At 29.1% G+C, this 15,464-nt stretch overlaps 3 protein-coding genes and 1 long non-coding RNA gene across 4 annotated transcripts; 2 read left to right on the forward strand and 2 right to left on the reverse strand.

The window, feature by feature from the left end:
• Positions 1–1,969: 1,969 nt before the first annotated feature.
• Positions 1,970–2,430, reverse strand: LOC148229426 (uncharacterized). The gene is made up of 2 exons (XR_015811391.1): positions 2,385–2,430; positions 1,970–2,301 (listed from the first exon to the last, which is right to left on the reverse strand). It is a non-coding gene; the product is annotated as an uncharacterized LOC148229426 (long non-coding RNA).
• A 3,780-nt stretch (positions 2,431–6,210) lies between these two features.
• Positions 6,211–6,999, forward strand: LOC148229427 (uncharacterized). Its single transcript, XM_088197678.1, has 2 exons — positions 6,211–6,263; positions 6,343–6,999. Exons 1-2 carry the CDS (start codon positions 6,252–6,254, stop codon positions 6,940–6,942), a joined length of 612 nt encoding a protein of 203 aa, XP_088053804.1. The 5' UTR covers positions 6,211–6,251; the 3' UTR covers positions 6,943–6,999.
• Positions 7,000–8,941: 1,942 nt separating this feature from the next.
• On the forward strand, positions 8,942–9,644 carry LOC148229428 (uncharacterized). Its single transcript, XM_088197692.1, has 2 exons — positions 8,942–8,998; positions 9,071–9,644. The coding sequence occupies exons 1-2, from the start codon at positions 8,987–8,989 to the stop codon at positions 9,563–9,565; spliced, it is 507 nt and encodes a 168-aa protein (XP_088053818.1). The 5' UTR covers positions 8,942–8,986; the 3' UTR covers positions 9,566–9,644.
• A 2,711-nt stretch (positions 9,645–12,355) lies between these two features.
• On the reverse strand, positions 12,356–13,274 carry LOC148229429 (uncharacterized). The gene is made up of 2 exons (XM_088197677.1): positions 13,227–13,274; positions 12,356–13,149 (listed from the first exon to the last, which is right to left on the reverse strand). The coding sequence occupies exons 1-2, from the start codon at positions 13,236–13,238 to the stop codon at positions 12,439–12,441; spliced, it is 723 nt and encodes a 240-aa protein (XP_088053803.1). The 5' UTR covers positions 13,239–13,274; the 3' UTR covers positions 12,356–12,438.
• Positions 13,275–15,464: the final 2,190 nt, after the last annotated feature.

Consider the following 15,464-nt stretch of genomic DNA (forward strand, 5'->3'; position numbering starts at 1 on the left):
CACCTGTTGAGGTGATTTGTGTCTGTTATTTTATCTTGTTTTCGTGTTTTTACTAATATGTGAATTTGTATGTATGCATATGTATATATTTATATGTATTTTAAAATTGTAATATATTTTATTCTTTTGGCCACAGTGATCTTAATTTAATTTCATTAAAAAAATAAATGAATTAATAATCAGATTTAAAATCATTGATCAACTTAATTGGACATTCGATTATTTGTGCCAAATTTAAAAAAAAAACAGAATTCAAATAATGCAACGAACGGTAATTTATTTTGTTTATTTGCGACACTATTCCGTTTAAGACAATAAATACAATTACCATTTGTTTTATATCAAGAATTTTCGACAAGCGATAACAATGTTATGATTAATATGGAGACTATGTTAATAGATGCAATTATTGGAGTAATTAAACAAAGCATCAAGCATTCGGCGAAGATGATGAAATCTTAATGGTTCTTGTTTATTATAATTAGGAATTTTCATATAATTTCAATCTAACAAAAACGATTACACCGATTTTATAGTTATTTATAAATTTATTGTTTTGGAGTAAAGAATTTATATTATTATTTTGATTAAAAATTTATATTTTTTAAATACCATCTGTGTTTAAGAATGGAATTAAGTATAAGAAAAGCATTTATTTTGAAATTTAGCCTCAATTTCGGTTATTTGGGTTAAAGTATTTTTAGTCCAATATGTCCCAATTAATGCGCATCTTTAGATATAAGTAGAAGTTTAAGTTGATCATAACAAAAACACTATGTGCTAGCAAAAATAAATAAATAGATATATTATATACTTTTCTTAGATAGTAAAATTTAAAATGTTATGATTTTAGAGAATTTTGTTTGAGACGATTTCTTTAAGAAAATTTTATTTTCTCTACTTTAAAAATCTAAATCCGAAACTTAGAGCCTAAATCATAATTTATAATGAATATTTACATATATGTGTGATATTTTATTTATTTAGTCAATCCTAAAATGTCTTGAAAACAGATTTTTAACAGTAAATTAAAATTGTTTAATTTGTTAAAAATACACTAAAATAAATAAATGTTCGAATGTCACCCTTTGTTCTTTAACAATAATTTGATAAATAAATCAAATTAAAATAATAAATCTACATCTAAATTATTGTCCATATAACTAATGTCATTGTTTCGCTGATAAATTTGATAATGATCTTGAATGTTCAATTTACATAGACAAAGCATAAATATTTATTTTCACAAACTAATCTTCCATTTTAATTGGATTGCTGTATATTATATTTGCATTTGTGAGATCAAAAGAAGGTAGTCTAGATTGGGGGTTTTGCTCCATAACGCCAATAGATTGTTAATATTTATATTTCTTAAAATTAATTAAGAATTTCACTTATTTTAATTATTTTTAACATAACCGTAGTGTTTTTGATCTGAGTTGCACTATTTTTTGTACAGAATCTGTATCAAAAATTGCAGAAAAATATTTTTATTATAATTCTTAGTATAATATTTAAGTAATAACTGTACAAATTAAACGTATTATTAATATTTAGCAGCTGTAAGATAATACATTTTTCCACATAGAAAAAACCTTTGTGCTACTGAAATCATCTGATTCTAGTTGGAATTTATAAATAATATTTTTATCATATTAAAATAATGCATCTTCTTATTCACTCAAAACAATATAATAATTGAGCAAACACTTTTTTTATATGTTTCATATTAAATATAATTATAGAAATACATTTTAAGCTGTAATTACTGGAAATAACTCAATTCAAAACCTTTATGCTTCAATGAGCAAGAATGTCTTGTTTCGTTTTACCTTGTAATATATGAATGCTATGAACATAATAAAGCACACGAAGTGCTCTTTTAAATGTACATTTACATTAAATTGTAAACGAAATTTATAGAACGTCTTATCAGTCTAAACTAAAATAAATCACTTTTAGATAATCAGTTAAAATTGTATTTATATTTTGTATTATCCAACAGTAAATATACAATAAATCCGTTCATAATACATATATTTTCATAATAAATTAATTTTATTAAATTAAATCGCTTGTTCTATCGGCTGTTCTATAGTGAAATTTAATGTTTTGCTTGATTGCTGCCGCAATTGCTTCAAAATGCTTGATTTTGGCGAAGGCTACATCAGCAGTGTCCATCACCTGACCCTTATGGTCTAATGGAGCGTCTTCGTGATGATGCACAATTTCATGGTGCGACCATTCTTTGTGCTCAAATGCGAGTGAGAGTGCCAAAATAGCCAAAACAAAGATGAGAACCTAAAAAATAGAATAGTTCATTAATTGTAGAACAAAAATAGCATTACACTCCTTATTTATATTTATAATGAATAATAACTTACCTTCATTTTTCTTGATTTTTCTGAGTAACAATTCACTAGAATTGTACCTCGGTGATAATACATTTGTTATTCCATTTACGTGTATATATACGAAAATATTATCTTCTGAGATAATTGAACATATTATTACTGCAGTTGTAACAAACTCTTATGAACTTAAAATATAAATATTTACGAATAATATAGAACACATTAAATAATAAAAAATAATTTTATTTAATGACATCTGTTGATAAATGTGTGATACATTATTATTATATTATCAATATGTTATACACTATATACATATATAATTAATATTAATTATGATTTTCAACACATTGCCTAAACATGTTATATTTACATTTTACAATAAGTTCTTACTTTATATTATTATTTCATATATTTTTTTTATTTTTAATAAAAAAAAGAGCATTGTATCACAATACTGAATATAAATTTGCAATACTTAAAAGGTTTACTATTCCATCACTTAATTTGGTTATTATTAATGGAATCTACATAAACGTCACAATGCATATAGATAATTATATTTGGATTTTCCAACATTAACAATATCTTGTCTTAATAGTTCAGAGCATTACTTAAGAACTTGCTTTATTTATATACTATATATAAATATGCTTCTATTTCACTGTATATATATAATATTGTTGAAACAACCTAAATCACAGACAGTTAGGAACAGTATTTTTTTTTTTTAAATTACAGACCTAATATATAACTATTTAAAAATAATTTTAATCTAAATGCATAATGACATGTTTCGTTTTCGATTAGAGAAAAAAAATATGCAACTTTAACAAGTGTATTGAAAAGGAAAGCATTCTGTGTAAGAAGGTCAACGAGTCGTTTGGAGTCCGTTTAGTCAGTAAGGTCGCGTTACGCCCAATTGATTGATAGCTTTACGTATTGTCGTTATCAGGAAACAGGAAGCTTTTATTTAAAAAATCTACACATATCAAAACATTCTCACGTGATATTGAATAAAAACTTTTTTTTTTTTATTAAAAAATAATAAAAACCACACCCTCAAGTAATCGCGTAATCGATTTTGTAGTCAGTAATTACCGCAATAAGACAGTGGAATAATTCAACTGACATTTTACGCAATTAATTATGTTTTATCATAACTAGTTATCACATTAACCTATTAATGGATTTGTGCAGGTTGGGCGCAATAAAAATATTTTTATAAATCGTAAAATAGCTCCTAAAAATAAAAATGAATTATAATTTTTATAAATACTCTAACCACACATTTTTTAATTAAAAAGAGAAAGATTCTTTTCAACGATCGTGATTTATAATCGAGTGAAAGAGAAGGTATATTTGCATTAAAACTATATATTTTTATTTTAATATTTTTCATTACAAATCTGACAATGCGTCATGATGGCCATTATACAAACACAAATCTGGAATCAAATTAGTCTTAGAAGATTATCCCGTCTTTAACTTTTCAAAACCATATTTAAAATCAAACCATTCAGCTTTCTAGATAGTTCATATTGAAGACCAAGCAGAAGAATAAAAAGAGACTGAGCGAAAGGCAAAAAAATCATCGAAAATTGATCGTTGTCAAACAGTTTATATTATATTATAAAAGCTAGGGATTACAATACTGCTAATTGGGGCGAATTGTAGTAACCGGAATTACAAAATGAAATACCGATAGTTTTATCGGTGTAATATTATTTCTTTTGGTCCCAGAGGACTGAAATATTGGCCTAACCAAACTATGCAAAAAATACCACCGGTCGATATTTCGGCGCAAATTTAAAAAAATGAATTTAACATGTTAGATATTTTTGTACGATATGCTTGACGCTTCTACTTTAAAATAATACATTTGCTTAATCTCAGGCATGTCTAGCGGTACCTAGCAGTTCCCAGTAATTTGTTATGTAACAGAGAAATAACCGCGCCACCGGTCTTTTTTATGATAGGGATGGCTGGCGAAGTGAAAATTAAAACAGGTATTGAATACATAATGTTCTTTCTACTATTTGTATATTTTTGTCTCCATTAAAATATTTTTAACTTAATAGTCCACATAATATGCTTCACTAAATGTAGGTGTTCAATATTAGTATTAGTTAAATAAATCTCAACAATTAAATTAATATAAAAAATGCATTTGAAAAATTTGCGTGAAATGTATGTTTTTTTAAATAAATCTTTTCATTGTAAAATAACGCAATGTTATATTTTTGTCACCAACTTAGTATATGTTGATGGGTGAATTTTTTATATCAAACTTGATTTATCTTTAATTTTTTAATTAAATAAATATGGTACACAACAAAGTATCAAAAGCCTCTTCATTCTCTCAAACTGACAATTTGGGTGGCTATGTCAGCAAGGGGCATTATCAGTCCTTCTTTCTTTGAAAACGCATGTAGAAATTCTGTTACTGTTGATTTTGGAAAATAAGCCAAGATTCAGAGGGATTTTTCCAGCCGCAATTCCGAGGATACTTGTCATACATCCAATGTGACTATACAAGTGGTAAAGAAAATGTTTCCCATCAAACTGATATTGCGTATAGATGACATCCCATGGTCTTCCCACAGCCCAGATTTGACACCTCTTATCTCAAAAGTCTTTTTTACTTGAATAAATTAGCCGCAATAACCTAACTTAAGGTGAATATTCATTAAGAGATAGCCAACATCCCACGCGCTTTGTGTCATAGTGTTTCAAAACCTAGGTGACAGATTCGAAGAATGCCAGTGACAAGATAGTGGACATTTAGACAACATTATTTTTAAGACATGATTTTCGCAATTGTGTTTTTTCAGTGAAATAAACATAGAATTTTAAAAAGCGCAAAACAGTCCACCTTGTTTAAAGAGCTGGAAAATTTACGTGGGAAGGTGCTCATTTATGTTAGGTGTGTACCATATTTGTTTTTTTAAGTTTAATTGAATGTTTGTTTAGTGCCAGTCATGTTGGGAAACTTTTCAAGTCAAATTTTTAATAATAAATAAATATTTAAATTAGTAAAAAATTAAAACTGTAAATTTATTCTTAATAAATATGAATATGATTGTTAAAATAACAGACATTTATACAGATTGCGTGATTTATATTTATATGTACACATTTTACTTACAATGTCCTCATATATAAAAGTCAGGAACAGTGAAGTTGCAATTTTGGAGGCCGCGAAATATTCCGTAAGATATATTTTTCACTAAATCATTATTTTAACAAATTTTTGCGCCACTCAGGGAAAATGTTATTTTGACTCAAGTGAAATGTTAAATAAAATTTTGTGCGAAATACGCAATTATTTTTCAACTAAAGTGTTTTGTGATACCATTGAATTTTTGACCAAATATATTAAAGCTGAGAGGAATCCATTAAAAATGTTCTTTAAATTAATTTACGATTCCAAATTACATGACTCTTAATAAGGTTTATTTTTAAAATGTCAGACATCACAAACATCCAGGACAAATCATGTTAAAAACTCTAAGCTTTATGTATTAAAAGATTTTTTAAGTCAATACAAATCATTTGTGGTATTATTAACAATAAAATTAAAATCAATTTTTACATTAGTTTATCACAACAAAATATGGTATTTGACATAGTTTTTTGGTAAATACATTTTTTTATTATAAAATTATGAATTTTCATGACCTTCATTAACATAGAAAATATAAATAGAAACGGCCCTGTACCCATATTGACATCATAATATTATGAATATCGAATTAACAGGTCTTCTTAACTCTTCATTTCAATCAAATGCGTATGTTTCGCTTATCCCCTCTCCCCAAGAGTCTATAAAGCTTATCGTCATTTTTAGAAAGTCGCACAAGCGGTTTTCGCTCAAGAACAGGCGCCGCACTCAATATGCGATTCACAGTGAGTCGTTACACAATACTACAAAAATGCACGATTTTAACCTAAAACGAAAATTAAGAATGAATTGTATTTATTTCAGATTTTATATTTAGTTTTGGCGAGTGTTGTGGTACTAGGCAGGAATGTTTTGCCGGAAGAAGAAGAGCTAGAATACTACGAGCCAGCATTGTTCACCAAAGAATACCCGCCAGCGCCTTTGGGTCCCGATGGAAGAGTCATAGATACAGAAGAAGTCGATCAAGCTAAAGCTGAACACTTTGCCAACTTTCATGCAATAGCTCAAGAGCACAAGCATCATATTTCTGTTCCACCTCAAGATACGCCTGAGGTCGCTCATGCCAAAGCAGCTCACATTGCTGCGTTCAAAGCAATTGCAAAGATGAATTCAGTAGCTCCAAAATTGACTAAAGGTGGAATTTATTTAAAAGACACTCCAGCAGTGGCTCGTGCCAGGGCTGCTCATCTAGCAATCCATAAATATGGAGTTTATAGTCAATGGGTACCGGATGTCTATGGGCATTGGGCTCCAGCTGGTTATTATCAAGATGGACAATATTTAGAAGACACTCCAGCAGTTGCTAATGCTAGATACAGGCATTTAGCAATCCACGCCAAAGCAACAGAAGCCGTCAAAGGATTCTCCGGATACGGATCTGCTTATCCCTATTATGAGCATTAAGTCAATGAAATACTTATCATGTATTTATGTCATTAGATAATAAATATTTCCACATTATTACAATGTTTCAATGCAAGTGACATTTGAAAGTTCACGCCTTCGGTGAGGTCATCTAGGTGGGGCACTTCTGATCAATTTCCATATAATATACTTAAAATCTAATCCAAAGAACAAGTAAGAGTGGTTTCGTTTTATTGACCTTGTCCTTGATTGTCACTATATTCTAAGAATGATTCTTATATATTTTTTATAAATGTATTGTCAAGATAATCAACACATGGAAGTCAATGGTCAGGGCATGATTTGACATAAAAATAATTATTTAGTTCAAGTCACGATTAGTTAAATATTTGATTACAATCTGAATTCTATAAACGTGCTAGAATTTTTTTGTGTATAAATAGATTTTTATATACTTCCTCATATTTAGTACCAAATACCTAAATAAGTATGCAATCACCATTAATAAATGTGAGTCTTATATCATGTAAGAATTTTGTTCGGATTTATTACTCACGATTTTCTCAATAACTGTAATACTATTATATATTTTGTATATTAAAAATAGTATTTGTTATACCTAACTAATAAATACTATTTTAAATGAAATAAAATGCTCAGAATTTTTATTTATATAATATTGACTAGCGGAAACTTAAACCACAGTATTTTTATTATAAATATTATTACAAAATTCTCCGCTAGATGTCGTCGTTAATATATTTAAAAAATGGTAAAAGTATTAAATTAATAATTAATAATAAATATTTATATAAATACTGAATTATTAATAACGATAACCATGTAGAGCAGCGGGACAATTTTGTGAAGGGCAATATACGATTAGGTTTTGTTGTAGTTTTTATTATTAATATATTATATCTAAATAAAATATATTATTTTTACATAAAGCTTTGTTTTCACATATGAGCAAGACAATAGAAACATATTTAATTTATTTATAAAAAATCATAAACCAATTGTAATTATAATTCCTAAAAATAATTATTTCATAAAAAAATCGTTTACTTCATCATAAAAAATTTAAATTAAACATATCTTTCAGTATGTATACAAAAACATATTTTAGATACCTAGGTAAAAATATTTTCAGATGCAAAATTCATTATATAAACTTAATAGTATATATTACTTAGTAAAATTAAATATTATATATTTTTTCTATAATACATAAAATCATCCGAAACTTTTTTATAATTATATAATATTTTTTAAATATTCATTAAATCGTAAATATTTTTTTTTATTAAATAATTATGTATTATTGAAATTATTTCGTATGTAAAAATTTAGTGAAGTTTAAAACCATTTTTGCCACATTGATGAATGCACTCGCAACTAACTTCGTGTGTTATACACGAATCTGAATGTTTTTTTAAATTGAAAATGGTTTATAGTTATGTAGACTTATTTTGAGTATCTATTTTTTCCAATTTTTGAATATTGATTCCCATTTAAAATTTATGCATTAATGTTTTAAAGTCGAAATCTATTTAATATTTTATCGTAAAATGCTGAGAATGCAGATAGGTATGTTTAAACATGTTTCATATATACATATATGAATTGCAGTATATATTATTGAAATTCATAAAGTGAGTTACAAAAACCCTGAATTAAAATTGTTTCGATTAATTTAAAGTTTCGATTAATTAAAATTGTTCAATTTATTAAATTAATATATTTTTTGCATCTCAAATATTAGTTTTTCCTTGTATTTTTTTATTCAGATAATATTATATTACCTTTTATTTTTATTGTTATTATTATGTCGTACAGCAAGTTACTTTCTATCGCATTTTTGTGCACCGCATTTCAAGTCACCAATAAATAAAAAATCTTCAAGGATCATACCTACGACAAACGCGCAGTTAATGAACTTGCATGCCAATAAAATCAAAGGCGGTGGCGTTTCCCCTACTCTTTGTTGTACTTTTACTGATCACTATAAAACGCACTAGTCCTCGTCCAGTTCTTCAGAAGCAGTTTTCCGTTCAGAAAAGGCTTTACTACAAAACCAAACATGAAATTCTTGGTAAGTTACGCCTGAATCGATCGACGCTATAACTATTGCGAATATTTTAATTGCTATGTCAACATTCCACAGGTCGTTTTCGTATGCTTGGCTGGCTTGGTAGCCGCCCATGAAGAAGATGGCCAATGGCACGGAGAGGGACTCTTGGAATCCCAAGATCATGGACAGTACGATGCCCACCACAATGACGGACACCATTACGATGGACATAATTATGACGGACACTATGCTGGACACTATGCTCACCACGGACACGGAGCCCCAATCGGACACGATGGACGTGTAGTAGACACCCCTGAAGTCGCCCACGCTAAAGCCGCCCACTTCGCCGCCGTCTCAGCTGCTTCTCATGGCGCCCATGGTGCCCACGCCGCCCATGGAGTCCATGGACACTACGCCGCTCCTCACGCTTATGCTGGACACTACGCTGGACACTACGCTCATGGTGCCGCCCCTCTGGCCCATGACGGACGCGTAGTAGACACCCCTGAAGTAGCCCACGCAAAGGCTGCCCATTTCGCCGCTTTCTCCGCCGCCGCCCATGGACATCACGGACATCATTATTAATCGCTGCACACCCGGATTCTCACTTGTTAGGTTATTGTTGTGATCTGTTTTTTTTTCTTGAAAAGGAAAAAAAAGAAAATACCATTGTTACTTAATATATTATTAAATTCATATACGCGCGTCTCATATCGCCCTGTATATACTCCCATCGAATACACATGTAAACGTGTAAATATGTATATAATGCAATCAATAAAATTGAAAAAAAATAATTAAACCTTATATTTTATTTATTAATACATATTAGTAACACCCAAATCACGATTGATATAATAAATAATTATAAATGCTTTTGAGGTTATATAAATTTATTTATTAAAATTATTTGTTCACAGACGTCTGTTTATATAAAATACAACAATATTCGAGCAGCTCGCAAATATTCAGAATCAGATGCAATTTAAATTCAATTATGTATTTTAAATATTAAATATACACAATTTTCGATTAAATTGCACTACTAAAGTCTCTCAGCTATGAAGACAGGAGTTGTATACCTATATAGGCGTAAGTCTACGCCCATGGCCGCGCCTGTTTGTGACTGCGGCTTGTATCCATTTCATTATATCATTTATTAATAGCTCAGATAAGACTTTGCTTAACCTTTATTTTACGGTATAATAATATACTTGTAGTTATATCATTAGAGTTTTTAGGTCATAAAACATTATATTTTGTTCGTCATAGTTTATATAAATTTGAATCTATTGTATATACAATATATTGATCGAATTTTTTACGAATTTGTTTGATATGTCTGTAGCGTATTGCCTTAATTCCAAAATTTCTCGTTCTTTGGAAATTCCATATATAATACAAGACAGATAAAAATGCTTAGCAACCCACAATTAGCTTAAAGTGTATGTTTAAAATGCCCGTGCCGTTTCCTAATTCCATTGTGATATTCTTTATGTGATGAATTATCTTATTTTTAGAGATGCACTATACTATTTTAATGTAAACATTTTTAATATTAAAATAAAGTACAAGTAGCATTTTCAAAAAAAGCAAATTAGATTTAAAAAATGTAGCAAAAACATTAGTTACAAATCTTAATTTTTCTTGACTGTTTGTAAATATGAAAACATTCTTAATTATCTAAAATTATATGTAATTTCTTACGGTACTAATATTTTTATAAATTAGCTACCACTCTATTTAAATATAATATTTTACCTATATTTATAAATACCTGAAGAAAGTGTGATTAAAAAATTTAATTTTTTTTCGCGTTTTTATAATAATATTTTTTAATTTCATTTGTTACACTGTCAAATTTCAGTAATATTGAACTCTTAGTTTGTGTCGTGACAGCCATATATTGACGACACATTTTGTCACGCTTTTTTTCAAATTCTATTTTTTTATACGTTTAAAAAAATCGTTGTAAATTTTGCGTTAAAAATTTAATAAAGTTCAGTGAAGTGTTATACATTTTGGAAATGGGGTTAAATAAATGGTACAAATGTAATAAATTTTAAATATCTGGGTTAGAATCCTATATTAACATTAGTGTTCTTCAATGTTTATCGTATCTGAAAGAGTGCAATTAATATTTATTATAACAGATTATGTTTTCTTAGATTTTCCTAATCTCACGGATAAATATCGCAATTAATAATTAAAATAAACCGTTCTAGGTAGTGCATTGTAACATATATTGACTGTAAGCTATACTAATAGTTTTTAGCTATTCAAATTTAATTATTAAAAAATGACGGAATAGCGTAGTCCGTAACGTCTCAGACTAGTAACTCTATGGTTGCGAGTTAGAGCCCCAGCAGCGGCACACGAATTTTTATTTATAAAAATGCGCTATTATTAAAAATAATCGGACCCAGTAGCAGTACATATATTGATTAAAAATTGTATAGCACATAATAATTTATTATTATTAATATACTAAAGTGTCACCGATTCTCAGACTTTTAGTCTGGCGGTACTTACTTGTAGGTATTCATTATGTTTAATTGACTTACTCAGTTGGTACAGATTTGTACGTTGTAACGCATTGGGCATACGCCAAGATTTAATAAAAAAATAAATGTCACTAATTTACAGACTAATTTTAGTCTGGTCTCTCGCTACTTATTGGATTATGTTCATCCCGTTATAATGCATTGGGTTAACGAAAGATTTACAATATATGAAGCCAAAGCACTTTATCGGAGATTACTGCAGAAGTTGTAATTCCATACAGTTAAAGTGAAGCAATTTTGATTGAAACTGAGCGTAAAATGAGTAGCAGCCAAATTTGTTGTAAAACTGTTGAATTTTCAACAAAATGACATTGATATCGCTATTAAATTAAAATTATATGAAGAGCAAAGGTCAAAAAAATCAAATAAATATTAAGATTCTTCTTACTGTTTTCTTCTATTCTAACAATATATTTCATTACGAATTCTAAATGAATCGTTCGGTCAATAAGTAATGTTATGTTACAATTTGTGGAAAACGGCCATAATTGCAGGCAATCAATTCTTGGATTTTGCATCACGATAACGCACTTCACAACTAATACGTGGTTTCTGCCACCATAAATAAGTGTGCTATATACTATACGGAAAAATGCATACCACGGGTGATTAACGGATTCAAAGAAATGTCTTAAATATCTGATGTTCAAGAATAATTGTATACATTTTTATATTATATAAAACAAGTAATGTTTTAGAATCAAACATCTTTATTAACCACTAGCGTGAAAATTATTAAAATTGACTGATGTTTGTTACCAGTTTTATATAATTCCAATGATTTGGATTAAAAAATATATATAAATTTATTATATAGTATTTATTCAATATATGCAAAGTATATTATATGGTACATATTTACAAATTTTTAACTAGTCATGAACATTTTATAATTTAATAGTGGTTTCCGTAGTAGCTTCCGTGGGAAGCAGCGGAATGGGCGGCATAGTGGGCGGCTTTAGCATGGGCTACTTCGGGGGTGTCTACGACGCGTCCGTTATGACCCAAAGGAGCGGCTCCATGAGCATAGTGTCCAGCGTAGTGGGAAGCGTAGATTGGAGCGGCATAAGTTTGAACACCATGAGAAGCGGCGGCATGAGCGGCGAAGTGAGCAGCTTTGGCATGGGCTACTTCAGGGGTATCGACAACGCGGCCATCATGAGCCAAAGGAGCGGCTCCATAAGCGTAGTGTCCAGCATAGTGGGAAGCGTAGATTGGGGCGGCATAAGTTTGGACACCATGAGAAGCGGCAGCATGAGCGGCGAAGTGAGCAGCTTTGGCGTGGGCTACTTCAACGGTGTCGACAACACGGCCATCATGAGCCAAAGGAGCGGCTCCATTGTAGTAAGCTCCGTGGTGAGCGTTATTGTGAGCAGCAAAATGGGCGGCTTTAGCGTGGGCTACTTCTGGGGTGTCTACGACGCGTCCGTCATGTCCCAAAGGAGCAGCTCCATGGGCATAGTGTCCACCGTAATGTCCAGCGTAAGCATATGGAGCGGCGTATCCGTTATATTGTCCATGATCCTGAGATTCCAAGAGACCTTCTCCGCGCCATTGTCCATCATCATGAGCAATTACGAAGCCAACAAGGCAAAAGAATGCAATCTATTGAAATAATTTTTCTGTTATTAATATTTTCACAATCAAAATATTTAATTGCAGTTTAACGCTCTATTACTCACCAGGAATTTCATGTTTGATATGATTTGCAAAGCCTTTTCTGGACTGAAAACTGCTTGTGAATCGAACTGATGAACTGAATGAGGAGCATATGCTTTTATAGTAACGAGTAATAATAAGTGGCGGGGAAGGAAAATATTTGTGTTGATTGAACATATGCATATGGAATTTCATTACACATGTGTAAAATATCCTTGAACATTTTTTGCGTGAAAATGGTGCTGTTAAACGAACTTGCTACACATATTATAATACATGATTAACGATATAAGTTTTTATGTCCACTGAAATATTTAAATAAATTAATGCAAAATACATATTAGTTACGAATGTAATTTACATATCTATCATATCGTACGTTTAATTAAAAAAAATGTTTTCATATTAAAAACTATATTTAACCATAGAATATGTTTAATACTATGCAAAATATTAAACAGATTAAATTTAAACCAGACCAGGATTTAGATTTATATAATGAGTTGGAATCATTGACCGACCTTAAAAGACAGATTTTGAAGGTCATTATATGTTGTAATTTTTTATAACCATATTATAGGCAGCCGGAATAACACAATCAGTAAGATGACGGGCTTATAACACAAGGTACATGTTTGATTTGTTGACCGTATCTATGATGTAAATAGTTTTAGATTAATACAAAAATCTACTTGTCAAACTTGATGTGAGACCAGACATGTTTCAATGATAATTCGTATTATTATTAATAATAATGAAAGCGATGGTTTAAATGTATCATATATAAATATTATTTTATAATAAACAAATATTACTATTATTCAGATTAACAATTAACTAACATTATAATTTTAATATAATTATTGAAAAATACAGCAATTATAGAAACATGACAATAAAACAGACATGGATTTGTATTATAATATATTTATTTTGTTCCCCTTATTGATATATTTTTATGTAAAATATAGATGGAATATATAAAAAATATATTATTATGAATTTGTTTAATATTTATCAATTACATTCCAGTAACAAATAGTTTTCTTTTTTTTATTTAAAAATATTATTATTGCAACACCTAAGAGTAACAGTAGTATAAAGTCGTTTTTAAAATATATTCTTTAAGGCTTATTGAGTGCCAAAAATAATAGTGTGACGTAGGCAATCTGATTTCTCAATGATTTTAATTTCTCGAGAAATGTTTATTCTCGACTTTGATTTGAGCATATAAATATTATCATCGTAGTATATAAGAGAAATAAAAATAACTATAAAATATTATATATTTCTAATAAACTTAAATATTATTAATATGGAAGAGGAGATCTAGATGATCATTATGTGGAAATAATTATTTGTCAAACTTAGAATGAATGAATTTTGGGCTCTCAAATTTAAACCCATATTATGAGACAATAGTCAATAACAGCTGTAGTTACTTTACAAAAACAATATAAAAAATAATCTTTTTCTATCATCGAAAAATGAAAATAGCTCTAAATCGATTCCCATACGTAATTTTTCTTATCAGACCGGGTTCTTAGATCACCAAAACAAAGATAAAGCCGCCGGCCGGTTAGAGTATTAGAAAATCGCAAAAAAATGTGAATCGTTTAATTACTTTCGATCTTCCGGGAAAGTATGCATATTTTTAAGCATCTGATAAAAATATCTAAGTGTCTTTTTTTACTACTTAAGCAAAAATAAGACGAGTTCGAGTGTTGAAAACTTGTAAACAATTTTTTTGTCATTTCCAGACCTCTATTAAAATGCATATTAGATATAAACTCACTCTTACTTATAAAGCGTTATAAAAATGTCAGTGGTTATAAACATTTTGAAAATATTAGTACAAATTTAATTTTATATAATAAGAAATGCTTTAAGAAAATTCTTGAGAAATCAGAAATATTCTCGAGAAATTAAAATTCTCTATGTATCGAGAAGAAACACTTAGACCATATATGTATGTGTAGTTTGATCTGAGTACTGTTTAAAAGAGACATCTATTAAATAGTACTAAAATAAAATAACTTTTTAGACAATTTGATAATCTATTAAAATACAATTTAATCCCGCTATGGCTGTCAATAATAATTGTGAGAAAATTTTCAATTACAGCTGTTGCTACTTTACAAAAACAAGGGGTTAATAAAAAGGGGTTCTTAGATCACCAAAGCAAAGATAAATCCGCCGGCCGGTTATAATAATAAAAAATCGCAAAAAAATGTTAGTCATTAAAATACTTTTGCTCTTCC

This window comes from Plectrocnemia conspersa, unplaced genomic scaffold (assembly GCF_051122295.1).
Source record: "Plectrocnemia conspersa isolate PC_06_02 unplaced genomic scaffold, ASM5112229v1 ptg000011l, whole genome shotgun sequence".
Taxonomy (NCBI): Eukaryota; Metazoa; Arthropoda; class Insecta; order Trichoptera; family Polycentropodidae; genus Plectrocnemia; species Plectrocnemia conspersa.